This window comes from Dipodomys merriami, unplaced genomic scaffold, assembly GCF_024711535.1.
Source record: "Dipodomys merriami isolate MVZ:Mamm:240054 unplaced genomic scaffold, mDipMer1.0.p SCAF_48, whole genome shotgun sequence".
In the NCBI taxonomy this organism is placed as follows: domain Eukaryota; kingdom Metazoa; phylum Chordata; class Mammalia; order Rodentia; family Heteromyidae; genus Dipodomys; species Dipodomys merriami.
In genome coordinates, this window is record NW_027206046.1 from 8,319,657 (window position 1) to 8,346,829 (window position 27,173).

General features: G+C 40.2%; 1 protein-coding gene and 1 long non-coding RNA gene across 2 annotated transcripts in view; one reads left to right on the top strand and one right to left on the bottom strand.

Annotated features, from left to right (window-relative positions):
* LOC138808966 (uncharacterized) overlaps window positions 1–20,903 on the top strand; it is a 34,680-nt gene extending 13,777 nt beyond the window's left edge. The window contains exons 2-3 of the long non-coding RNA XR_011366648.1: window positions 18,449–18,548; window positions 20,757–20,903. This is a non-coding gene — a long non-coding RNA (uncharacterized lncRNA). The remainder of the gene's footprint in view (window positions 1–18,448; window positions 18,549–20,756) is intronic.
* Window positions 1,017–27,173, bottom strand: part of Myzap (myocardial zonula adherens protein) — a 73,307-nt gene continuing 47,150 nt past the window's right edge. The window contains exons 11-13 of the mRNA XM_069995330.1: window positions 21,846–21,929; window positions 11,248–11,348; window positions 1,017–1,951 (exon numbers count right to left, since the gene is read on the bottom strand). Of these exons, the coding sequence (XP_069851431.1) occupies window positions 1,855–1,951; window positions 11,248–11,348; window positions 21,846–21,929 (282 nt within the window). The 3' untranslated portion in view covers window positions 1,017–1,854. The remainder of the gene's footprint in view (window positions 1,952–11,247; window positions 11,349–21,845; window positions 21,930–27,173) is intronic.

The following is a 27,173-nucleotide window of genomic DNA, read 5'->3' on the forward strand; positions in this document are numbered from 1 at the left end:
AGCTTGTTTTAAGAGAAAGAAAGTAGAGAATATAGAAATGGTTACAGAATGGTTTTTACTTCTTAGTTTCATTAAAACTGACATTAAATCACTACTTTCAGACCAGAGTTTTTAGAGACCTGGGGGTCCCAGGACCCTCTGTCCCTCTCTGAGTCCAGCTTTCCCAACCCCTGGGTCCTGAAGACAGCCTTTTCCTGAGATGCTTCTCCTTGATGATTTCCACAGGGCACAGTTTCTTCTTGTTAGAATATCTGTACCACAGAAGGCTACATATGAGCCAATAATGCTTTTAAACAAACCTCCAGGAGGATAGCATTTGCTGACCGGAGGGCCCATCCCCATCCCATCCGCATGTCAGCTCTGAGTTGAACTGGCCCACCCTATCAAGTACATGTGGAACCCAGGTTGTTAGAGGAACGATACTCACAGAGCTTTGGTGACTCACCCAAGGTGCTGTAGCCAGAGTTGAAATACATATTTGTTTCTAAAGCTTGGCTTTCTCTAGATTATCCCAGCTCGTAGTAATTTGGTCAACTAAATTGCTTTGTTTGCCTTAAATTTTTTTCTTCCAAAATGAGGAAAATAAGAAAGGGGGTGGGGAAAAAAGGGATGGGAGATTTTTAAGAACTATTTTGTATTTTGTGATCATGAATGTATTTCACTCTTTTCAGAAGGTGCATCAACTAAATACATTTCAGGAATCACACACACACACACACACACACACACACACACACACACACACACACACACACACACACACACACACACACACACACACACACACACACACACACACACACACACACACACACACACACACACACACACACACACACACACACACACACACACACACACACACACACACACACACACACACACACACACACCTATGCTTCTGTGGATCACAGTGACTGTAGGACCAACATAATCTGACCTTGGCACTTACTCTACAGGCTGACAGTCTGCATTCTTCTCCTTTTACGTGTAGTTCTACGCAGATACAACATTAGTAGAACAAAATATATGGTATTTATTAAACAGGTTGTAATAACAAAGGCAATACAGGTTATACTAACAAACTAGAGCATGCATGAATAGATTACTCATTCCTTTAACAAAAATATCAATTGATACAAAACATTAAATGATTAAATTTCCACAATACAAAATTCTCTTTAAGTTAAAGTGTGAACGAAAACAAAAAATCAAAAGTTGAATAAATATAGTGATTTCAGGTCCAGTAAAGACATAAGGCACAAATTAAAGCAAGGGATTAGCATATCAGGATGAAGCTGGTCTGGCCTACACCGACTAATTGTGGCTTTTACAGCCCAGCACAATTCCTTGTGGCCAAAGAGAGAGAGCAGTGCATGCTGGGAATTCTCCCCTCTGGGTTCAAGTTTTTCCAGGTGCCCACACTTCTCATTGACAGCCTTGCTGCACCAGAGAAACACTGTTTCTAATACTTTCATGGGTAAACAAACCTTCATGCTCTAACAAATGCTGCTGTGAATAATATGAAATTTCAAATCAATGCCCTTTTCACTCCCAACCAAAGTAGCAAAATAGAAAAATAAAAACAAATGGTGAAATACTGTAAGGATTTCAGTGTCTACATGAAAAACAAATGATAATGCAGCACACAAGAGGATGCTGTGACCCTTATACCTGTCCTTGCCTGTCCCCTCCTCCATCTTCACTCTCCTTCCTGTCTTAGAAGCAGAGTGGAGCTACAGCAGTTTCCATTCTGGCTTCTTGTTCATGAGGACGTAACAGTCACCCTTTCTTGACTCCAGGCCGAAGAGTTTCTGGCCCTTTTTGCCTCTGAAGTGCATGGATTCGAATGCCTTAAGTGAGGGTTTTCTTCATGGTTAGTTCCAGGACTCTCGTGTATGGCGTGTAGTTTCTAGAAGGCATCACAATTTCACGAGTCCTGCCTGTTGGGCTAAGTGAGAAAAGACAGAAGATGATTACAATCTTTATATGCTAAGACAGCTCTAGGAACTGGCTCTTTAGCAGTGAAAGATAAAAAGATTGTAACAATGCAGTTTAGTATTTCACATAAACTTTACAAAAGGGACCTGCAATAGAGAGGCTGCTCCCCAAATTCAGATACTGAAATCTTAGCCTCTAAGGTGATATCAGAAGGAGGTAGGAACTTCTGGAAGTGATTAGGTCATAAGGGTTCTACCTTCATGTGTGGCATCCCGTCTTCCAGGTGAGGAAACAATGAGGAGATGTTGTTTATGAACCAGAAAGTGGGTTCTCAGCAGAGATCAAATCTGCTGACCTTAGTCTTGGACTTCCTGACCTCCAGAATAGCAAGAAATAAATTTCTCTTGTGTACATGTTCCCAAGTCTATAACAGCCCAAATAGACCACGACAGGATCGTAGTTTTTTTAAGCAACTTTTAAAGGTTATGTTAGTTATCAGTGATTCAGAAGAATAAAAAATGTGCATCCAAGGGACTCGTCATCTGGCAGGAAAAATAGGTACATAAATCATTTTAATTATGTGTTAGGTGCCATATTAGAGCTATAAACAGCTCTGCTGAATATTCCTCATTTGTCCATTCAGATCTACTTTCTCCCCCTCCCCACTTGCTCTGTACTGCTCTGAAGGTCAGCATTGATGGGTTCTTTGCCCTCTAGTTTTCAGTTCATTTTGACCAATTGGGTGATGGGAGTAGGTGATCAGAGAATGAGTGATAAAAGAGGTCAGTGCATCTGTTCCCTCCCAGCCAGGCCACCGCTGGGTAGCTGACTCTATGCCTTTCCCAAAGGTCACAGCTATAGCTCTGCCCTCACTCTTTTGCTAGCCTTTTCCTCCTGCTTCTGCAAGCCAGTGGTTTGAGTGCAACCGCCCCCCCCCCATGGGATTTGTGCTAGAAATCTGTTTCTCAGCATGGTAATGTTGACATGATGAGTGGAGCCTAAGGAAGGTACCAGGTGATGGGGACCCTACTTTCATGAATGGATTAATGCTACTTAGCAGGAGGGCATCATATCTGGTAGGGTGAATTCGTTTCTGAGGGCAGGTTGTTATTAAAAAAAAAAAAGAATGACCCTTTTTCCTCAGTCTCTTGCTTCCTATCTCACCACTGGACCTGTTAACCACACATATTCACCATTGTGATACCACCCATCCTAGACTCAGTCAGAGCAATGTAAAATGGACAAAGGTGATGACAACTCCTACTGCTGTGAGCTTGGGAACTGTGAGCTCCCATCTTTCTCTTCCAGCTACCAAAACATTTGTAAACAGCCCATTCCTTGAACTCTCTTCAGTCTCTCCTCCCTGCCAGAACAATGAACAGTACAAGAATGAATACATGATGGCCTAGCTGAAGGCAGAACAATTTAACATGCCAAGACATTCACAACTGCACAGGGATGGTAAATCCTAAGAGATGCCAGGTATTCATTCCGCAAAGGGACTGAGGGAAGATGAGAATTTTAGGCAGGGGTATAAGGTATGTAAGGGCAAAGAAGGGTGAGCCCACAGTTTGCATATGTGGAATGGAGACATATTTGGTACCAGCAGAGTGAAGAATTTACAATAGGAAGTAGCAGAAGACAAGGCCAGGTCTCCTATCACAAGTATGATACAAGAAGACAGATCCAAGGAGTGGAGAAGGAGCTATTGAACCACCATGGCTATTTAAGGAAGACTGTGATGTGTTCATATTTATATTCTAGCAAGATTCCTCTGGTACTGTTGATAGTTGCCTGTGGAAAGAGTAGTCTGGAAGCAGAAGGTGAGGAAATTCTTACTAGTTAGGAAGAGAAAGAGAGATCATGAGAATTCCAACTGGAGCACCAGAGGTAAAGTCATAGGGAAAATTGAGGGAAAGTTTTGGATCACAGAATTAAAAGGATTTGGTGACAAATCCCATGTCTTTCCTCCTGAACCCATAACTCAACCACTTTTGCCAGCCTCCCTTACAATTAGGTGGTGGGTCATGTGACTAAATGGACAAAAACAACTCACAGTACTTCAGGTTTGACCTGTACAACTTTCTACATAGTCCTCCATGCTCATATTCTCTCTCTCTCTCTCTCTCTCTCTCTCTCTCTCTCTCTCTCTCTCTCTCTCTCTCTCTCTCTCTCTCTCTGTCTCTCTCTCTCTCTCTCTCTCTCTCTCTCTCTCTCTCTCTGTCTCTCTCATTCCCCCATTCTTCCCCCCTCTCTTTTTCCAGGCTTGGGCTAGCACTCATGCTCTCTCGAGCTTGCCCTCCCTCTCCCCCCTCTCTTACCAGTCCTGGGGCTTGAACTCAGGGTCTAGGCACTGTCCCTGAGCTTCCTTTGCTCAAGGCTAGCACTCTACCACTTGAGCCACAGCGCCACTTCCAGCTTTTTCTGTTTATGTGGTACTGAGGAATTGACCCAGGGCTTCATGCATGCTAGGCAAGCACTCTACCACTAACCCACATTCCCAGCACCTCTTTTTTTGTTTTTGCAGAGGATGCATTGGAGGAGCTAAAAGGACTCCCAAAGCCCAGGTGTCACTAGATGGAAGAGTCCTGGGGTCCTGAATGAAGCTATGGAGTAAGGTTCCTACTATACTTAGGACTGTGAAAAACTATGGTGCTGAGATTTGTGGATACTGCAGCTACATTCCTTGTCCTTACCAATTCAGTGAGCAAATGCATGTGAATTTGAGAATCAACTCCCTTTCCTCTAATTTCCCATGTTCAGTCAGTTACAAAGTGGTACACAGGGTATATCAGAAGTAAGAGAATCATAAGACATCATAAATGTCCCAATGGCTTCCCCCAGGAGATCCAGTATGTCTTCTCCTGCTTTCCATCCCCCAGACACCCTGAAGATTAATATTAAGCAAGCTCTGACACAGCACTGAAAGCCTCTCCTACAGCACCCACTGTCTGTATATGTCTCCATTATTACCTAAATTCCCTGAGGGTGGCAACCACCTCTCACTTGTCTTTATAACCTCAGAAGCTCCCAGCTGGACACAGAGCTTTCAATCCACAGATAGATGACAGGGAAGCCAGAAGAGTAGGGAGTTTTGAGAAGCAGTCACATTGTCACCTGCCACACAAAAGAATGCATGGGACCTGGCCCTTCAGGAATCCCTGATGACCTGGCCAGGCACACTAGAGGAATGTCAGGGGTAGAAACCATATGGCAGTGTGTGCCAACTCCAATGAAAATTCCACATCACACAAATGGTCTCTGGTGACACTATCTTAAAAAAGCCCATAAAACACAAAAATATTTATAAAGGTGACCCTTCCAGGTTTCCAAAACAGGCATTCATACCCCAACCTTTCTGAAAAAGAAGTGGAACATTTTATTAAGCTGATCAGTAGGAAACAACTGGATTTCAAGAACACAAAAACGGTTAACCACAGAACCAATAACACAGTCCAAAATAAGTTTGGACAGAAAGGTATTCTGTGTTCTGATTGATACAACAGAAATAAGAGAAAAAAATACAAGCATTGTTAAAGCACTTACTATGTGTCTGGTGCTTATGACAATGGGAATATTTTTCTTTGAATAGTACCTATTAAGATAGAATTCATGTAGCAAGGCATCTGTGGCTCACGTCTGTAGTTCTAGCTACTCAGGAGGCTGAGATCTGAAGATCATGGTTCAAACCTAACCCAGGTAAGAAAGTCTGAGACACTTACCTTCAATTATCACCAAAAAAGCTGAAAGTAGAGCTGTGGCTCAAGTGGTAGAATACTAGCCTTGAGCAAAAAAGCTCAGAGACAGCACCCAGGCCTTGAGTTCAAATCCTAGGATGAACACACACACACACACACACACACACACACGCACACACACACACACGCACGCACGCACGCACGCACGCACACACATGCACATACACACATAATTGATGAGTTTGTTGGAAACCACATTTCAATTCACTATGGGCAGAAGGGAGAAAAAGTCCTTATCTCCTTTAGATTTCTACTTTTCTCTAAATGAAGAGCTAGCTGACCTGAAATTGTTCTCAATGGCTCTAATGACCATATATTATACTTTTTTCTTTCTTTCTTTCTTTTTTTTTGGGGGGGGTCCAGTCGTGGGACCTGAACTCTAGGCCTGGGCGCTGTCCCTCAGCTCTTCAGCTCAAGGCTAGCGCTCTACCACTTGAGCCACAGCGCCACTTCCGGGATTTTTTCTTTTTTGCTTATGTGGTGCTGAGGAATCGAACCCAGGGCCTTGAGCATGCAAGGCAAGCGCTCTACCACTGAGCCACCTTCCCAGTCCCATATTATACTTTTTGAAACCAAACTCCATCAGTCTTTAAAAAATAAAAACATCATAGGTGTTTAAAACTTGGTGAGTCATTCCTCGCCTTTTTCCTCTCTGATGAGAGATTCTTGCTCACTAGAAACCATGCAAACAAAGATGAGGTGGAGGTGGGGAAGCAGCCAAGGAGAAGAAATTGGAGGTAGGTGAGGATCTGGGTATATATGATAAAGAAAAGATAGCATAGATAGCCTGGTGGTAGCAAGAATGCGAAAGTTTGAGGCAATCAGGTGTTAAAAAAAAAAAAAGCATAGGATAGGAGTAAAGCAATTCATGGCAAAGAAAGGACTGAGAATGCACTGGGAAAGTAGGGGCCATGTTCACAGTAATCTGAACATACAGGAACCACACTCATGTCTCAGCTAACAGAGACTATCAATCACTGCCCTTCTCCAGTTTTACTCAGGGTCTGGAGGGTTACTGAAGAGCCCAGAACATACTGAAGCACCATACACTTGACTTAGGCTAGCTATCAGTCAACCCTTTACCAGCTGATAAAATTAACTTAGCATACCCAAATTCAGTAATTCTGTGTTTTAGTGACTAGTAACGAATTGTTTTAGTTTAATGAATAGCTATCTTTATTTTTTAAGGGTTTAACTCTGATCCCATTATCAGGCTAAATGCTTCTTACACAATTTTTGTAGCAACCAAAGGAGATTTGGAGCTACCATTTTCACGCTCATCTTTTTTTTTTTTTTTTTTTTTTGTCAGCCACAGGGCTTGAACTCTGGGACTGGGCACTGTCCCTGCACTCTTCAGCTCAAGGCGAGTGCTCTACTCTTAAACCACACCACCACTTCAGGTTTGCTAGTGGTTTATTGGAGATCAAAGTCTCTGGGACTTTTCTGCCTGGGCTGGCTTTGAACCGTTATCCTCAGATCTCAGCCTCCTGAGTAGCTAGGATTACAGGCATGAGCCACCGGTGCCAGGCTCACTCATCTTAAGAGAGAAAGATCAAGGTATGAAGAAACTTGCCCAAGGCTGAAGTCAACTAGCAGTTGGCTGCACAGGGAATCTCAGCAACCCAAACTCATTTAACTGGACCACATTGCTGGATTCTTTTGAGGTGTAAGTCAATACTTTCATTGATCAAAAGTATTCTAGAGAAAGGTGTTAGAAAAAATATTCTGGAACTAGACTTGAAGCTGTGGCTTCAAGTGGTAGAGCCCCAGCCTTGAGCAAAAAAGCTCAAAGACTGCGCCCAGGCTCTGAGTTCAAGTCCCAGGACCAACACCAAAAAAAAAAGTCTGGGAAGCATCATTGGAATCTTTTACTTGTTAGGTTCAAATCCACAATCTCAGTAAGAATCAGAAACTTAGAACATACACAGCACAATTCAGCAACTCTCTCAAGTGTTTTTCAGCTACAAATATATTCTACCAAGCCTTGTTCTAACCCTGGCATTATGGCTTCTGGTGAGTCTTTTTATCCCTCTGGGTTTCAACAAAACATGGGCATTTATCTAGACCAGGGAGTTCCAACTTATTTTAGCCACAGATTTTTTTTTTCTGGCAGGACTGTGGAGTTTGAACTCAGGGCCTCACAATTTCTAGGCAGGTGCTCTACCACTCCACCCATGCCTCCAGTCCATTTTACTTTTGTTATTTTTCAAGTAGTGTTTTGCATTTTTTTGTGTGTGTGTAAGTGGGCCTAAACCTTGATTTCCTACCTATGTACCTTCTGCATAGTTGGGTTGACAAATACACACCACCATGCCCAGCTTTGTTGGTTGAGATGGGGGGGAGGGTCTCACTAACTTTTGCTTAGGATGACCTTGAACTGCAATCCTCTTGATCTTTGTCTTCCAAGATGCTGGAGTTGCAGATATGAACCAGCATACCTGGCCCCACAGGAACATAACTTTATCCAAATAAGATCTTGCTTCTAATCTAACATTCAAAACAGATTAAGTGCTGACTTTTTTGGGGTGGGGCGGGGGAGGGAGAAGTCCCACAGGCCAGTGCCCAATAACCTGCCCCAACTTCTAGGCATGGAGGCCTCTCCAGGAGTCCCAGCAAAGGGCAAGGTGGTTTTAAAAAATACAGATGAGCCAGGAGCCAGTGGCTTACACCTGTAATCCTAGCTACTCAGGAAGCTGAGATCTGATGATTATGGTTCAAAACCAGCCCAGGCAGTAAAATCCAGGAGACTTATCTCCAATTAATCAAAAAGTCAGAAGTCGAGGTGTGACTCAAGTGATTGAGCATTAGCCTTGAGCAAAAAAATTGAGGGACAGCACCCAGACCATGAGTTTAAGCTCCAGGACCAGCACCTACCAAAAAAAAAAAAAAAAAAAAAAAAAAACACAGATGGAAAGCCATTCCCCCCCAGTTCTTGCTACAGCTCCTCCTGTCTCCGCTCCACCAGGACCTGCCCCTTGCCTTTCACATAGTAGGCACTTAATAAATAGCTAAGAGGAAGTGAATGAAATATTATTCTGCCCTCTCGGAAATGTGGATCTGTAGACTATGTAGTTTTCATTTCCTCTGCTGACTGACCTAGGTAGTTAAAGTGCTAAGATGGATCCTGGGGGAAAGCAAATGTTACATTTATGGAAAAGCTGCTTTTAGACACTGAAGTGGCTTCCAAGTTCACCGTGGCCATAAGTTAAGGGTCTGTCAGCACTTCCATTATGAAAACCGCTTTGTGGTTTCATAACTTAGCCATAAAAGTTTGCCTTAGGCTATACTTGGACATACAAATTGAAAAGCTTGTTTCAAGCCAAAATGTGGGAATTAGAAAACAAACAGTTTATTGGTTTCAGGCATAGTTTTGTACCCGTCTTAGCCAAACAAGATTTATTATGTGGGCAATTAGATTGGACTAAGCTGCTCAGTTCTTGAAAAATAGAAAAAGGGGAGAAATGGCCAAATTATTTCTATTTCAAAAGGGATCCCTGAGCATAATCAATCATTCTTTTTGGTTATATTTTCATCAAATGCATTTCACCACAGCTCATGAGACCCCAAGTCTATTTGAATATTTTTCTCTTTAAGAACATTTTCTGTTAGTTATATCTGTGTTAAACTTGCCTTGTTTTTACCAGAAGATAATCAATATAAATGAGAACCTTGTTAAAAAAAAAAAAGCTTTCCCTGATGTTCTTTTGTCCTTTCACAGTGGCAAGTGGCTCGTTTTAATGAGCCATAACTAAAACAAAAGGACAAAAACCATCAGAAATGGATTTTAAAAGTAAAGCACCCAAATAAGGTTGTCTTATTCAATATGAGAGCAGTCACCCAATAAAGTTGTTGACTTGACATTGGGAAAGAAAGAACTTCAGAAAGACAGCCTACTGGTAATTAGTAGAACTAGAACCAGGAATTCCACCTCCCTGGCTTGGGAATCAGCCAGACCCTTTCCCACCATGTACCTATTCTGGATGCCAGCCTCTGACACATTCTGGATTACTAACACTGAGCACAGATGTTCCCACTTACAGAAGAACCTCTCCTGTGCACAGGACACCAGCAATAACCTAAATCCTGTCCAAGTGTAACTTTTTGTCTTTTGCCATCCAGTGTGTTTACTTGTAGATTGATAGGGTGTTTACTTGTAGATTTATAGGCACTTCCTAGTTAACCACAAAAGAGGGAAACTGTGCCACCTATGTTTTTTGGGGGTGGGGGGGTCTGGCTTACTTTACTTAATATAATTTTTTTCCAAATCTTTCCATTTGCTTACAAGCAGTATATCACTCTTTCTGGTGGAAGCATAGAATTCCATCTTGGATAAATTATACAGGACTATAGACATCCACACAGTGAGACCAAAGGAGGATATTCTTAGGAGAGGATCACAAAGGTTCAACAGCTGTGTGTATATGATCATATAAAATGATGATCATTGAAATGAACTCAAGAAATGGAAATGAGGTTTTATGTTATTTTGCTTGTTTTTTTTCCTCCTTTGTCATTGTTTTCGATTTCTGTACCTTGTCTTACATGTAAGTTTATCTCTTTGGGGAGGGTAAGCACAGAAATGGTAGGACAAAGGGTGAAAAATACTCACTAGACACTTGAAAATGAACTATACAACTTGTGGGTAAGGGGGTCCAGAAGAGAGAAAATGAAGGAAGAGGTGACATTGTTCAAAAAGAAACGTACTCATTATCTGACTTACGTAACTGTACTCCTCTGTACATCACCTCTACCACAACAATAAAATTAAATTTAAAAACCCCTAAATCCCAAACCACATGTCAATCACATCCTGTTTTACACATTTTATGTCCTGTAGGCTAAGCACAATTGCAAGCACCTAAAGATAGCAAGTTAGTTACCAGAAGCAGGCGCCTGCATTATGAGCTCAGATCTCACACAGGCCCAGGTGTGGGGAGCAGCTGGACAGTGGACAGGCCAGTTCTCTAGCCCAGAAATTAACTACACAAACTAATAAGGGGTAGTAATCCTGTAAGTGCTGATGACAGCAGCAGATCATTATGCACCAGGCAGATCCTGCACTTGGCAATACTTTGCTACAATGCTTGGGAACAGATGAGTTTCGTTCAAGATTTACACCCTCTTGCTCCCACATCGCTATAAGTACCTATGTGGTCCTCTCACACTGTCTTCCATCCCTGTCTACCCATTTGTCTGTCTTCCAGACTCTACTCTGGGACAGGGACCAAATGTTATTCCTTTCTGTGTCATAAATGCCTGGCACAGGGGAAGTACTAACAGTGACTTGCTGAGTGGATGAAGAAACAAAGGCAGGCACTCTGGGAGAGACCAGTCCCTCTCCGCAATGGCTTCTGGGTCTCTCCTTCACTGTTTCCTCCTCTACACAAAATGCCTCTGCTCCCACAGAAACAGTGGTGTCTGAGGCCCTGGCAGATACCACTTAGCTTTGCAGAAATCATTTTGCTAGAAAGAATGCAATTTGGCTAGTAAAGTATTTTCTTAAGTCAGAGAAGAATTTTAATGAGGAAAACAGGAAATTCTTAAATACCTGGGTAGAAGATCACAGCCCACTCCAATCTCTCTGGTTTCCACTTCAGTCTTGGGCTGAGTTTCTTCTAAATAGTCCAATCTGCTTTGCAGTTCATTATTCTAAAGATAGGAGTGGGGAAGAGAAAGTCATTTTAGAAAACCAGATACATTCTCCCACATCTATCATTTACATATGCTCTGATTCCCACCTGAGATGTGTGTATCTATCATGATGCATTTATTAAACATCTCTTACAGAGTAGGTATTGATGAAATATATTGATTTAGTTGTTACACATAGCTCCCTGTGTGTGTACATACATGTATATGCAGTTTCCCATAAATGAAAACAATATATCTTAATTTTTACTGTTGTCAGCCTTATTTTCATCCAACAACTCACTGTAGATATTTGCTACTTTTCTTTTCATGTCAACTAGCTATTTTAATTGGCTTGCAGTATTCTGTGCTATGGGTGTACATTATTTCTTTAACTAGTCTCTTATTGATGGACATTTAGATATTTATCACTTTCTGCCATTATAAATAAGGTGCGGCTCAACTTTTAACATTCCCTCACTAAACTATAAAATGAGTAAGTCTATTAATTTAATTTAGTGGGAAATACCTCTATAACTTAATAATTAGTATTTCATAGGTGTGGAAAATTCAGAATCTCAAACATATAAAATAGAACGAGCTCCTTGGGATTAAAATTAGCATTCTGAATAGTTTTCTTTTTTTTTTTTTTAAGGCCAGAGCCAAACATTACATATGTTGATGACTAGATGCTCAGGAATTAGAAATTTTCCCCATGGGGGAAATGAAGGACAAAGGAATAAGAAAGTTAAGGGTATTGAAATGAAAACAGCTGGAGTGACAGTGTCTAAATTTTATTGAGAAAAAATACACAAAAACTTTCAAAAAGAAAGGCAACAGTAGTTATTGCTGTGGATAGAGATTTTGGGTACTTTTTAAAAAATAGATAGACAGACAGACAGGATGACAGACAGACAGTTAGACAGACAGACTTGACAGGTTAAGTTTTCAAGCCAGAATGACCATATCTTTCTACCTATATTTAGAAGATATCAGGAGAAGGAGAAGGAACCAGCCCAAAGAGGAGAATCAGAATCAGGAGGAAACATCAAGTTCTGTATCTACAACCAGCTTAAGTCTCTAGTAGATCCTTAAACCATGTATAAATAGAACAAACTAAAAGAACTTCTTAAGGCATGCATTAGTGTCTCACGCCTATAATCATGGCTATTCAGGAGGCTGAGATCTGAGGACTGCAGTTCAAAGCCAGCCTGAGCAGTAAAGTATGTGAGACTCTTACCTCTAATCAACCACCAAAAAACCAGAAGTGGCACTGTGCTAGCCCTGAGTGAAGCTCAGAGGCAGTGTTCAGGCTCTGAGTTCAAGCCCCACAACAGACAAAAACAAAACAGCAGCAACAACAACTTTGTAGTCGAGGCTTCAAGAAATACATATCTGAGCCACCACCTATCACAGGCATGGCAGGAGGTATTAGATCTAACCAAATTCATTTCCTTGTAAGGCAAAAGCCTCAGTACACTTCAGAACAATGAAATGCAATCTAAAGTCTCCATAAGAAAGAATTCACAATGTCCAGTTTATAACCCAGAATTACCTGAAGTGTCATGAAGTGTCAAGAAGTGTCAAGAAATTAGGACCCATTCTCAAGGGAAAAGGAATCAGCAGACACCAATCCTGATGTGACTCAGATGCTGGAATTTTCAGATAAGGATTGTAATGCTGTCATCATAACTATGATGAATGAAGTAATAGAAAGTATGCTCACAAGTAATGAAGTAAGAAGACTAGGAAACACATGAAAGAACCAAGTAGGAGTGTTAAAACTTAGAAGTAAGTATCTGAAATTTTAAAAGAGTTTTTTTGTTTAGATGAATCCAAGAAAAGGAGTTGATAAAGGAAGGGGGCAATAAAAATAAATATTTAATAATAAAATTTAATTAAATGAAAAGTAACTGAAAATAATTAATAAGGTACCATGGAACGATAGGATAATTTTTAAAGCCCTAACAAGGATTTGGGTATCCCAGAAAGAGAGAAGAGGAAAACTAAAGCAGAAAACAATTTCTAAGATACAACGGCTGAAAACTCCCCAAGTTTGGTAGAAGACATAAATTTACAAATTAAATTTCATCAAACCTAAAAAGGATAAACTCAGAGAGGAATAAGTTATAGCAAAATGGCCAAAATCCACAGGTAAAGAAAAATATTAAAAGTAACCTTTCATATACAGGGAATTATTACATGAATTACTACATATTTATCATCAGAAATAATGGAAAACAGAAACAGTGAATAAGAAGAAAAACTGTCAACCTACAGCTTTCTATCTTTCAATAACGAAGGTGAAATCAAGTCTTTTAGATAAGGAAAACATGAAAATATTTTACCCTCTGGCCTGAACTATACATAATGCTAAATCAAAGTTCTCCTAGGCAAAGAGAGATGATATCAAAGAGAAATTCAGTACTTCAGGAAGTGAAGAAAAAGTATAGAAATAGAAAACATATGAGTAAATATGAGAAGACTCCATTTCCTTTTTATTCCTTTAAAATACATAAGATTTTAGAGCAAAATAATAATGTACTATGGTTTTCTTACATAGATAAAACATATATAATAGTTTTAACAGGGGAGCAGTGGTAAATGAGCCTATATCATTGCAATGTTTCTGCATTCTACATGAAATGGTACAAGATTATCTCTAAGTTGACTGAGCAGTTAATGTATATTTTAATATCTATAGTAAAATACTAGGTGAAAAAGATATAGTCCAAATGTCAATTGATCAAATAATATTCTTTTTTGTTGTTGTTGTTGTTGTTGTTGGTCATGGGGCTTGAACTCTAGGCTTGGGCACTATCCCTGCGCTCTTCAGCTCAAAGCCAGTGACCTACCGCTTGAGCTACAGCACCACTTCCAGTTTTCTAGTGGTTAATTGGAGATAAGAGTCTCATTTCTGCCCCAGCTGGCTTTGAACCGTGATCCTCAAGATCTCAGCCTCCTCAGTAGGTAGGATTACAGGTGTGAGCCACTGGCGCCCGGTTAATAAAATAATATTCTAAATATTATTCGAATAGGGCTGGGAAGGTAGTTCAGTGGTAGAGCACTTGCCTTGCATGCATGAGGCCCTGGGTTCGAGTCCTCAGCACCACATAAGCAGAAAAAAAAGCCGGAAGTGGCGCTGTAGGTCAAGTTGTAGAGTGCTAGCCTTGAGCTGAAGAGCTGAGGAACAGCGCTCAGGCCGAGTTCAGGCCCCATGACCGGACCCAAAAAAAAATTAGAATAATCCAGGGGAAAAAAAGCCAGGTACTTGTCTGATGGCTCACACCTGTAGTCCTAGCTACTTATGAGGCTGAGATCTGAGGATTGCAGTTCAAAGCCAGCCCAGGCAGGAAAGTCCGGGAGATTCTTATCTCCAATAAAGTACTCAGGAAAAGCCTGAGGTGGCACTATGGCTCAATTGGTAGAGCACTAGCCTTGAGCAAAAGAAGCTCAGGGACAGCACCCAGACCCTGAGCTTAAGCCCCAGGATCAGCAAAAAAAAAAAAAAATCCAGAAGAAAAGAAAGGGAGAATAAATCAAGCAAGAAAACAAACATAAACCGGAGCAAATAGAAAATGAACAACGAAATGGTAGACATAAATCCAATCATAACAGTAAAACTACTATTAAATTATTGGTTATAATTAAATGCTAATGGATAATATAATATGCCCATTAAAAGGCAGAGACTATCAGAAATGTGTAAAAAAGGTAACTATTGCTTGAAAGAAATGCACTTTAACTACAGAGATATGGACTATTTGACAAGAAATGGATGGAAGAAGACATACCATGTAGATCGTAAATAAAAAGATAGGAAATGGCTGCATTAATATTAAATAAAACAAGGGTTCAAGATAAAGAGTATTAACTAAAGTGCTGACCAAAATTTCATACAGAAAGGTTAATTCGTCATTAAGACATAAAAGTTAAAATTTTGTATTTAATAACATTCAAAACAAATATATAAACACTGGCAGTATTTAAAAAATAGTCTAAAACTATAATAGATTTTAATGTCCATTTCTCAAAGTTTGAGAATTATACAAAACAGGAAAAAATAAAGATCATCTAAACAACATTAGCAGTTGCCTAAACTTAATTGGTATTGATAGACCATATGCAACAATGGCAGAGTATACATTTTTTTAAACAACATTTAATCAAGAGAAACCATGTGCTGGGCTATAAAACAAGCCTCAATAAATTTAAAAGACTGAAAAATCATACAAAATAGATTTTTTTACTATAAAAATATTAAAATAAGCCGGGCACCGGTGGCTCATATCTGTATTCCTAGCTACTCAAGAAGCTAAGATCTGAAGATCACTATTCAAAGCCAGCCGAGCAGGAAAGTCCATGAGACTCTTACCTCCAATTAACCACTAGAAAACTGGAAGTGGCACTGTGGCTCAAGTGATAGAGTGCTAGCCTTGAGCTGAATAGCTGAGGGACAATGTCCAGGCTCAGAATTCAAGCCCCATGACTGACAAAAAAAAAAAAAAGAAAGAAAGAAAAAGAAAAAAATGGTACCTAGAAATACATATTTGAAAGTTAAAGAACATACAATAAACTCAAAGAAATCTTTAGAGAACTTAGGAATATGTTGAACTGTAAGACTGAAAATACAACATTAGAACATCATTACAACATCTTTATTAGAACACTTACAGCTGTAAAAGTTTACATTAAAAAAGAAGATTTTTTAAAAAAATGAGTGACCTAAGGTTCTACCTCAAAAAGCTAGAAAGAAGAGCAGACTAATCCTAAACCAATTAGAAAAAGGAACAAAACTCAGTGAAATAATATAAGAAATAATATATAAATAATATAATGTCTATAAAGAAAATAGACAAAGTCAGATGCCATATTTAGGGGGGCATAGTTGCACATGTCTGTAATCCTAGCTATTGAGGATGAGGATGTGGAGGCAGGGGGGTCTAGAGTTTAAGGCCAGCCCCAGCAAAATTATCCAGACCCTATCTCAAAAACAAAATGCAATGAAAGGGCTGAGGGGTATGAGCCTGAACAAGGTAGCTGAGGAAAGTTGGAGAGGTAGCAATAGAATTAAGTAGTTTAAAAATAAAAGTTAAAGAAAAATAAAATTAATAGGAGTTGACGCGGTAAAGCAAAGTCTATCTGCTTCTTAAGTCTTGCTGAATCTGACTGAAGTAAAGTGACTAGGGCCTTGGACTGCTGCCTGGACTGTGTGCATTCCATTAAAGATGGCTTCTGGGACTGAGAATCAAATTTCAATGTTTCCTGCTTTCAAATACCACCACCTTGTGTTTGTGCATGTAATGAATCCCACTCCCTGGCTTGGGAGCTTTCTGTGCCTCATCCAGGAAGGAAGAAACTCACATGGTACTTGGGGCATTTGAGGGAAATTATGTCATGGCTGTCACTTCCCCGATCTCCTCTCATTCACAGGAAGCCAGCAGCTGTAGCACAGGCCCCCAAAAGAAGACTATATTCCATAAAATGTGTGTGTGGAGCCCTCAAGTCTGGCACTGCACCTGGTGTCACATGGAAAGTCACTGAGAGCCCAACAGCATACCATGGACACTCTTGCCTTGAGAGATGCACTTGCCAAGCCCCACGCATCTAGTGCAGCATGAATAAAACCAAGGCTCGTCACTCTTTTCTCTTGCTTTTGAATGTCACTTTTGAATGTCAAGATTGTCAGCAGAACAACAAAAAACAACAACAAGGCTGGGAAAGTGGCTCGGTGGTAGAGTGCTTGCCTTGCATGCATGAGGCCTGGGTTTGATTCCTCAGCACCACAAAAGCAGAAAAAGCCAGAAGTGGTGCTGTGGCTCAAGTGGTAGAGCACTAGCCTTGAGCTAAAGAGCTGAGAGACAGCATGTAGGCCCAGAGTTCAGGCCCCACAACCAATAAAAAAACAACAACAACAACAAAAACCCAGTAGAATAAGTTTCAGAAATCACATCAACATTAATGAAAATGAAGGCTTGTCATTGTATTTGAGGAACATTGTTTCATATTAGAAATGAGGATTGGAAAGTTTCTTCTCTATTAGTTTTCTTTTCCCCAAAACTTCTTCTAGAGAGTTTGGAAAAAGAAAAGAAAAGGTGTGGGTATAATTTTGTTATTGGGGAGGTTTTCAGTTCACTGATGAAAATGGGAAGTCTGACAGTGTGAGGAAAGAGGGGCTTTTAGAAAGAGAGAGAGAGAGAGTGTGTGTGTGTGTGTGTGTGTGTCTGTGTGTGTGTGTGTCTGTGTGTGTGTCTGTGTGTGGGTGTGGGTGTGTGTTGGGGCTGGGAAGGTGCCTTGCATGCATGAGGGCCTGGGTTCCATTCCTTAGCACCACATAAGCAAAAAAAGCCTGAAGTGGCGCTGTAGCTCAAGTGGTAGAGCTCTAATCTTGAGCTGAAGAGCTGAGGGACAGCGCCCTGGCCAAGAGTTCAGGCCCATGACCAACAAAAAAAGAAAAAGAAAGAAATTGTGTGTGTGAACCTTTGTGATCCTCTCCTAAGAATATCCTCCCTTGGTCTCACTAAAAGATTCAATAGCTATGGCATATGATCATATAAAATATTTATCGAAATTAACTCCAAGAAATGGAAACGAGGTTTTTATGTTACTTTGATTCTTGTTTTTTTTTCTCCTTTGCCATTGTTTTTTATTTCTGTACCTCTCTTCTTGTATGTAAGTTTATCTATTTTGGAGAGTGTAAGGGGGCGCACAGAAATGACGGGACAAAGGGTTAAACAAATGCAGTAGTGATACTCACTGGACACTAGGTTGAAAATGAGCTATGTAACTTGTGAGGGAGGAGGGTTGGGAGAGAAAAACCAGTCTTCAGTATGGTGACTGTTTGACAGTGTGTGAGGCACGTACATTGTTTCATTTAATCTTTTCAAAATCCTACCAAGTGGTATGATTATCCCCATTCTACCAATGCTGTAACTGAGACCCAGAGAGGTAAAAGTCACATGCCTATAGTAGGCTCAGTTTGTAATTAGAGTTGTCAGGATCTAAACCCAGCACCTTAGATAAAACTCTGGAGTAATATTTATAATATGCCTGTGTATGTTTAATGCCAGATCTCTAAAGAAAAAAGCCCCAATTAGTCATGAATATAAATCCCTTCACAGCTGATTTCAAACCACCAATATGGTATCACTGAACATAGCCAGTGCAGTCCTGAGATCCACGGCCTGTGTGGGAGAAGAGCGAAGCTGTCCCTGGAAACAGGTAAGACTGGACTAAATGAGGGCATTGTAAGAGCTGAAGCTCTTCTCTTTCAAGCTGTGATTATAAATAATGGTTGCTTCTTTGAAATCATCAGCATTGTTACCAAGAAGAGCAAATATGATGCGGCTCCAAAAGAATAGGAGAAATGATATCATATAGGCAAATGAGCTTCTATATACATCCAAATTACAGTATGTGATATGGATCCCAAATGCCTATGAGTTCTACAAATAATTGGGACCAAGTGGGGGAAAAAACAAGTCTTACAGCAGCCTTTGAGATTCATATCCAGTGAGCTGGACATCTACATGGAAACAACAACAACAACAAAAAGTATAAGGCCTTATCTGGAAAATAACTAAAAGAAGTACTATAGGTGTGGTTCAAGTATCTGCCTAGCAACTGCAGGCCCTGAGTTAAAAACCTCAGGACCGCCAAAACAAAAAGATCAGAGATTGATATCCAGCCTCACCCTCCCAAGATGAACCCCCTTGGCCTCCCAGGTAGCTGCAAGTGAAGGGCTCTGGGTCCGACAGCCTGCTTATAATGCTGTCATAACCTTGTGTTTGCCCACATGTGAAACTGTCTTCACCAAATGCTCACACAGTTCAGGTGGATGATGGTCTCCTACACTTTCACAAGACGTGAAAGAATGGCTCATGATAGAACATGACTATAAATCTGAAAGATACTCTGATGACAACAAAGGGATCCCTGAGGCCCAGGCGATTAAAGAAACAGTAATTGCATATGACCTTTACTGTGGACCAAGCACTACAAAAGACTTAAGCCGCCTCTCCACTACTGTATGGAGATGGTACCATTTTACAGAGACCCCATTTACCTGGGCCTGCCAAGGCACAGAACAGAGAAGTAAGTAAATGGCCCAAGATCACATCCTTAGTTAAGTACAGAACTGAGATCTGTGTTCAGGCAAACCAGCTCTAGAGCCTGTCTGCAATTAAATTCTTAATAAATGATAGTTACGGTTCATTTATCAGATGGGAGATGGGTGGTTATCAGAATGATCCAAGACAACTGAAACATCATCAGTGGCATCATTGTGGTTTAAAGCAGAAAAGAAAGTCATGGCATTAAAAAGTACTGGTACTAGATGTGGCTCGGTGGCTCACACTTGTCATCCTAGCTACTTGGGAGGCTGAGAATATGAGGTTCTCAGTTCCAGGCTGGCCCAGGCAGAAAAGCCCATGAGACCCCATCTCAATGAAAAGAAATTGGGCATGGTGGTATGTCCCTGTCATCCCAGCTACAAGAGGAAGCCTAAAATACTAAAGTAGGCAGATTGATGAGGTCCAGACCTGGGCCCAGCAGAAGTAAAACCCTCTCTAAAAAATAAAAAAAAAAAGAACCCCAAGCAAACGGGGCTGGAAGCATGCTTCCAGGGAGAGAGAGAGTTTGCCTAGGAAGTGTGAGGTCTTGAGTTCAAAACCCAGTCCTGCCCTCTCCCCTCACTTAAAAAAAAAGACTGCACTTCCTGCAAAGTGTCAAAGTGATGTTAGCCGTAAGAAAATCTTAAGTATAAAATAAGATAAAATAAAACAAAGAGACACAATGAAGAAATGAATTAAGTTCATCATAGTGTGTCAGAATAGTATTCAATCTAAGTATTTATTAGTGAACCTTGTCATTATGCAACTTCATTTTATATGTTTTTTTTTTTCCTCTGCTGTTGAAAGTGGATGTGTGAAAGTGATCAGAGACCATCAGCCATATTAAAAGTGTTTGGGATTGAAATAGTTCAAGGGAAATGAATCAATTAGTTTTGTAGTCCATTTTTAAGTGCTCCAGGAAAGCTGGAATCACAGTCTTGCTTTTTACATAGTAGATTCTATCAGCCAACCTTGCTGTCATCCCTGGGCATTCTCCATTCCTGGAGATTCCGCTGCCTCTACCCAGGCAATTCAAACCACCCAGTTCCCCTGTCTTTAAAATAGGGGAACAATCATCACATCTAATAATACAATCTAATTCAGAGGACATTCTTTGTAATAAAGAAAGAACAATACTTGTACATTAAAACTTGGGTGCTCAGTAAGAGCCAGCATTGTCACCCCACTGTCACCTACTTGCATGTCCATGCAGTTTGATTCCAACTACATAATCCTAAAAAAGTTCATCCATGTTGCCCCGCTAAGCACACAGCAGATCCAGCATCCACACTTGGATAAGTCTGACACTATTCCTCAGGTTTACATCATACAGAGCATGTATGGAAAGTCACCAGCAACATCCTGCACACATTCCATACTTAAGAAATGTCACTACCTTTGCTTCTGGCTTCATCGTGATCTGCCAGGCTGTCACCCTGGGGAGGGGTTGATAATGAGGAGCCCTGACAAGGACAGCTGTTGGCAAACCAGCCTTTTCATGGAATCTGTAAAGGAAAAGGCTCAATGCCAAGTTCTTAATAAAGAGCCTTTGGAGCAAATAGATTGTGGTTCTGCTTTTAATAACATCTGACCTCCTCTGATTCTTCCAATGCCATCATTTCCTTCCCTGGAACTGACACAAAATCTCCAGTGACTTTCAAAAAGCCAGAGGCAAGAATACTAAGAACCTTAAAAAGTTTCAGGTGGAATTAAGTCATCTCTGAAACATGTTCATACTCTATATCAGAAGAATAGTGTTAGATGAGAATCATATTTTGGGGGACTGACCCTGGCATTTATTCATCTGGGGACCCTGAACAAGATTACCTGCCTTCTCTACTCAGGGCCTCACACTTGCATGGCTTACTTGCTCACAGTTAGTGCTTTGCCACTCCAGCCCTGACTCCAGTCTGGCATTTTACAGGTTAATTGGAGATGGAGTCCCACAGCCTTTTCTGCCTGGACTGGCTTTGAACTTTGATCTTCAGTTCTCAGCCTCCTGAATAGCAGGAGGTTTACAGGCAGGAGCCACAGCACCCAGTTTGTGTCTTGACTTTCTCTAAATGACTAAAAAAGGAATGGGAGGCATGTATGTGGAAGTGCTCCATGAATTAGAAAGCCCTGTACAAATGTGGGGAACTATCAATATTAATAAACAGCTTGTCAGACTTATTGAGCAATTCTTGATTCAGACAAATAAGAGCCAAAAAGCAGAGATGAAAAGCAAGCTGGAGTGTGGAGAGTAAGATGGGAAAGGGAAGGGAGCTGTCAGTACCTCATTTGCAGAGCTGGCAGTTAACCTTCTATCAATTTTATAACGCCGGGAAATAACCATATTTTTAATTAAATATGGGCAGCAGGATCAGCAATATATAATTTAATGGTAAGGAAGATGCCAACTTCTTACCTCTCCTTCTAAGAAAGATATCTTCTCCAAAAGCTGCAGTATTAAGAGCTGTTTCTGTTGTACCTTTTTCTTTAATGACTCAATCTAGAAAGAAACAAATGGAAAATGGTTAAATCAAAATTGTGGAAGTGTACAAGTACAAGTCAATCAACTGGGAGAGAGCCATTTGGACAGAAGCTATACACAGTGTAGTTCCTGGAAATATTTCCTAGCAGACGTGAAATACTCTTTAAACAAGACAATCTATGACGGGGGACCCAGAGCATCTCAGACAGGCACTTCAGAATTGTATCCACTGGGTTTGTCTAGTGCAACATCTCTCCATTGGTTGTGTTGCACCACTCTTAATAATGTCTCATCAACGTGTAAGAAATGTCCATAAAAGCTGGACACCACTGGCTCATGCTGTAATCCCAAGATATTCAGGAGGCTGAGACCTGGAGGATGGAGGTCCTAAAGCTACTTTGGACAACAGAAATGTCCATGAGACTCTATTTCCAATGAACTGGCAAAAAAGCCAGGCTGGATTTATGGCTCAAGTGGTAGAGTGCTAGCCAAGCAACCCAATACCACCAAAAAATAAAAAAAAGTTGAAAGTTGATTGAAGCTAACTTCTACAGCTAATAAGGACACAAAATGTCAAGTCTAGAATGTCAGAACTTTGCAGTTGATTCTGACCTAAAACGGGAGGATTGTGTATGGGGTGAGGAAGATAGGAACTCATAATTCTTGGCTTGTTTGAGCCACATCTCAATTGGAGACGGACTTGTGGGTTTTCTGTCTCCCTTGGCCTTGAACTGTGATCCTCGGATTTCAGCCTTCTGAATAGCTAGGATTACAGGTGTGAGCCATCATGTGGATCTTAGGGACAGTGGCAGCAAACTCTCTTGCCTAAAAGCCATGTTCTTAAACCACACTTCCTGATCCCCTTGATTCTAAAATCTACACTGAATCCTTCAGAAGTAGCAAGCACTATTCGAAATGTTATTTGATTAAATATCACCTCTCATATCCTTCTGAAGCTCTTAGTGATTTTCAGTGCCCATATTTAAATACCTTTCTCACTTAAAATTTTTAAAATTCAAGTTTTAAACAATATTTGTTATTGTAGAAAGGAATAAAAACAGCATGATGAAGATAAGTTTTGAAAATGAAAGGAAATTTATACACTATTTTCTTTTTGCTCCATAATCTTACTTCAACCCCACAACTATTTCATTTATCCAACTTCTCTTCTAGCTTTTACCTTCACTGTGGTAAACTTTGGTGTTTCTGTCCCTTGAGGTTTTATTGTAAACACTTTTCCATTGCGTAATGTATTTGTATTTTTTTTAGCATTCATGTAATATACTCCATCAAATTGATATTCCATAATTTATTGCCTGTTCCTTTAGTGCTAGGCATTAAGGTTATTTCCATTTTCTCTCTATTATAAATAATGGGAGCAAGAACATCTTTATATATATGGCTTTTTTTCTGAAGTTTGAGTTATATCCTTAGGATAAAGTCCCAGGAGTGGGATTAGTGGGTCAAAGGGTCTGAACAGCTTTATGGCTCTTAATATTTATTGCTGAAGTGCCTAGAGGGTCGTTCTAATTCACAGTACCACCTGCAGCACAGGTCCTGCTGTACTGCCTCCTCCAGCCGCTAGTTTGGGGTACATTTAATAGGTACAAAAGGGTCACACCTTGCTGTTTTTAATCAGCAATTTCTTTCATTATTATCAACATTAGACACGTAAGTGTGTTTCTTCTAGTCTTCTATATTCTGTTTTTCATGATTTTCTTGATACTGCATGGAATTCAAAATACTTCATGAAGAAAATGCCAAGTGCCTACAGATCCGAGAGAATAAGCAAAGCCTAGTGAACTTGTTCCCCGGGTTCAACAAATAGCAAAATTCGCTCATCTTTGCTTTACCCCCATTTCTTCTTTTCTTTCTTTCTTTCCTTTATGTAACTTTTTAAAGCAAACCTAGACAATCTGTATATGTTTCCTGTATACTTCACTGTGCATCTCTCAACATGAGTTCTTCCTTTCTTTTTCTTCTTTTTTATCTTTAAGTAGTTGTACAAAGGAGTTGCCATTCGACAAAGCAGTTTATGAACACAACTCATCTTGATCAGTGTCATTCCTTTCATCATTCTCCCTCACCCCTCCCACTCTTACCCTTTCCTAAATTTTGTAGGATATGCATTGAATTTTATGACTACATTCTCCACCCTTCCTCTCTGCATTTGTCTGCCCCTCCTTCCCTCTCCTCCTTTCTTCCCCTTTCTCTTTTCCCTCTCTCCTTATCTCCACCTCCCTCTTTGCTCTTTTTTTCTTTCTCACTCTCTCTCTCTCCTTCCTTCCTTCCTTCCTTCCTTCCTTCCTTCCTTCCTTCCTTCCTTCCTTCCTTCCCTGTATATATGTTAGTTCTGGGTCTTGAACTCAGAGCCTGGGCACTGTCCTTTAGCTTTTTCTGCTCAAGATTGGTGCCCTGACACACCCCCATTTCTGTCTGGTTAAATGGAGATAAGAGTCTCATGAACCTGACCTGGGTTCAAACCATGATCTTCATACAATCCATGCTATTCATGATCTTCATACTGGGCTTCCTTAGTAGCCAAGATTACCGGTGTGGTTTGCCACTTTCCTTTATGCAAGATATCTTACATATCTGTTTAGGGTACCAATTATATTATGTAATTGATAAGTGATTCTCTCCCTGATGAGGAGAAATCACCTTATCAACCAGCACATTTCTATAAGCAGATTGTGGAGCTTCTGTCAACCCGACCAAAATGATATTGCACAAAAACTTAGGGTTCCAGAGTGCCCTGGAAAGTTATGAGACTTCTCTGCTCCTGGGTTCCTCGCCTCTCTACCCCCTCACATTAGTAATATATAGTAGGACTCAGGCCATTTCAAGTCAGATGTCAGAAAATGACAGCTGTATACAGTGGGATCATGTGACCAGTACCAAATTGTACAAGACTCAGGAAATGTAACTCAATAGTGAACTCAGGGACTATGAAGAGAAATTAAGGAAGAAATACAACAGCAAATAAGCATTAAATAGAAGACAGTAATTGACACAGGTTATTATTGGGCGTTCTTTTACCAGCTAAGAAATTAAAACAGAAATGGAAAGTGCTTTATCAAATAAGAAACCCACTGAAGCAGAGGTATGCAAGGGTACATCAGCTTCATTATACAATCAGAGTGGCACATGTGCTGAGTAAAAAAAAAAAATCTCTTTAAAACCATAAAAGCTGGTGCTGATGGCTCATGTCTATGATCCTACTTCTTGGGAAGATCAGGGTTTGAGGATAGCCAGGGCAGAAAATGGGTCTTGAGATCCTTTCTCAATGGGATGCTAGGAACAGTGGTATACGCCTGTCATGCTAGGTACAGTGGGAAGCTTGACACAGACAGATTGTACCTACATGTACCCTGACAAGTAATGAAACCCTAGCTCAAAAACTAGACAGCAGCCGGGAACTGGTGGCTCATGCCTGTAATCCTAGCTACTCAGGAGGTTGAGATGTAAGGATCATGGTTCAAGGCCAGTCCAGGGAGGAAAGTCTGTAAGACTCTTATCTCCAATAAACCAGTAGAAAACCAGAAAACCAGAAGTGGTGCTGTGGCTCAAGAGGTAGAGTGCTAGCCTTGAGCTGAAGATCTCAGGGACAGCACCCAGACCCACAGTCCAAGCCCCACAACCAACAATAACAACAAAAAACTAGCCGGCAAAATTAGGGCTGGAGGTGTGGGTACAGTGGTAAGAGTACCTGTCTAGTAAGAACCTAAGTTGAAACCCTATTGCTACCGCCCCCCAAAAAAAGGAAAGAAAAATAAAAGACAATCAAAACTTTTAAAACAAAGATTAAAAAAAACAAAAGTGGCATTTAATCAAGCTATTTAAAATCTTGGAATGGAAGCAAAATTAATTTTTAAGCCAGGTTAAGCTTATGGCTTTTCTTTGTAATTGGTCTTATTTTCATTCACTTTAATTGGTCTTATTTTCATTCATTTTTAACTTTGGGAATAGCCTGTAAAGGTCCACAAGAGCATATATTGCAGATCAGGTGTGCAGGATGTGTTGTGTATGTGTGACCATATGTCACAAAACGTGTTCATACATTGATGAAGAAATTAAAGCTCCCCAATGTGGCCACTAAAACCCTTCCCATCATTCCTTCCTTCCAGTGGACCCTCATTTACCAAGACTTCCTACTTTAAGCTGAATTTATGAAGAAACAATTCACTTTCCCATTGAAACATTTCTCAAAGGTGAATAACTATCTTCTGTGTTCTTAAACAATATGAGATTATCCCGGTTATAAATTCTGGGTCAAAATTAAGCAACATGATACTTTATTATGAGCTCTTATAGCTTTCTCAGGGGAAATTTATGTTGTTATATATTTGAAAGTTTGAGAATTTCACAAGGAAATAGCTAGAAGATTCTGTATTATTGTTTTCAGTGACTCGAAAACAATGACTGGGCAGGGATGGAACAAGACTTCTAGAAGTCGCACAGGCTTATACTCTAACCCTCGTCCTTCTACCTTTGCTTCCTTTTGTTCTGACAGAGCCTAGTTTCCCTGCTATCTCCATTTCCCTCAACAAGACAGGAAACAAGTGTGAGCCCATAGATCATACCATGAAAGAAGAACAATTATTTTGCACTCTTCTTTTGAAAACCATTTTTATTTTCTGCTACAGCTTCTCTTAATTCTGTTTTGGAAGTCTCATAACACTATAAATTCATAGTTACTTTATTCTCCCTGAATAAAGCCATCATAAAAATGTAAGATTTTAAATAATCAACCTCAGCCTCTTTCTTAAAAGAAAAAAAAAGAATATCGAGAAATATGACAAGATCCAACTGCAGCCTGCACTAATGTAGCATGGAAGGGCAACTTAATAAGGCTGAGGGAGAAGGTGCATTATCTCATTGGTGGGGGTGGGCATGAAAGAAATGAAAAACGAAACTGAAAAATTGCTAAATGAAGCCCTGAGTGGGAAAAATGAAAAATCAATGAAGGAATGGAGGGGCAGTAGAAAAGGTACATTTTTCATCTTCATGATCCTCGATTGGGTTTGTGAAAATTCATTTTCAATTAATGTGTCTTGTGGCATTCAGCCAGGCTTGGATATGAGTGGGCCTCATATTTTAATCAATTTTTTCCTATTAAGTTTGAAGTAATATATAATAATAGGACTACACTATTCAAAAGGATCCGTTAAAACTGCCTTCCAAGGTAAAATAATCTAATTTGGTTTGATTTCTATCTTTATATTAACGACAACCCTAACTTCTCAGAGAGGAACTGCACGC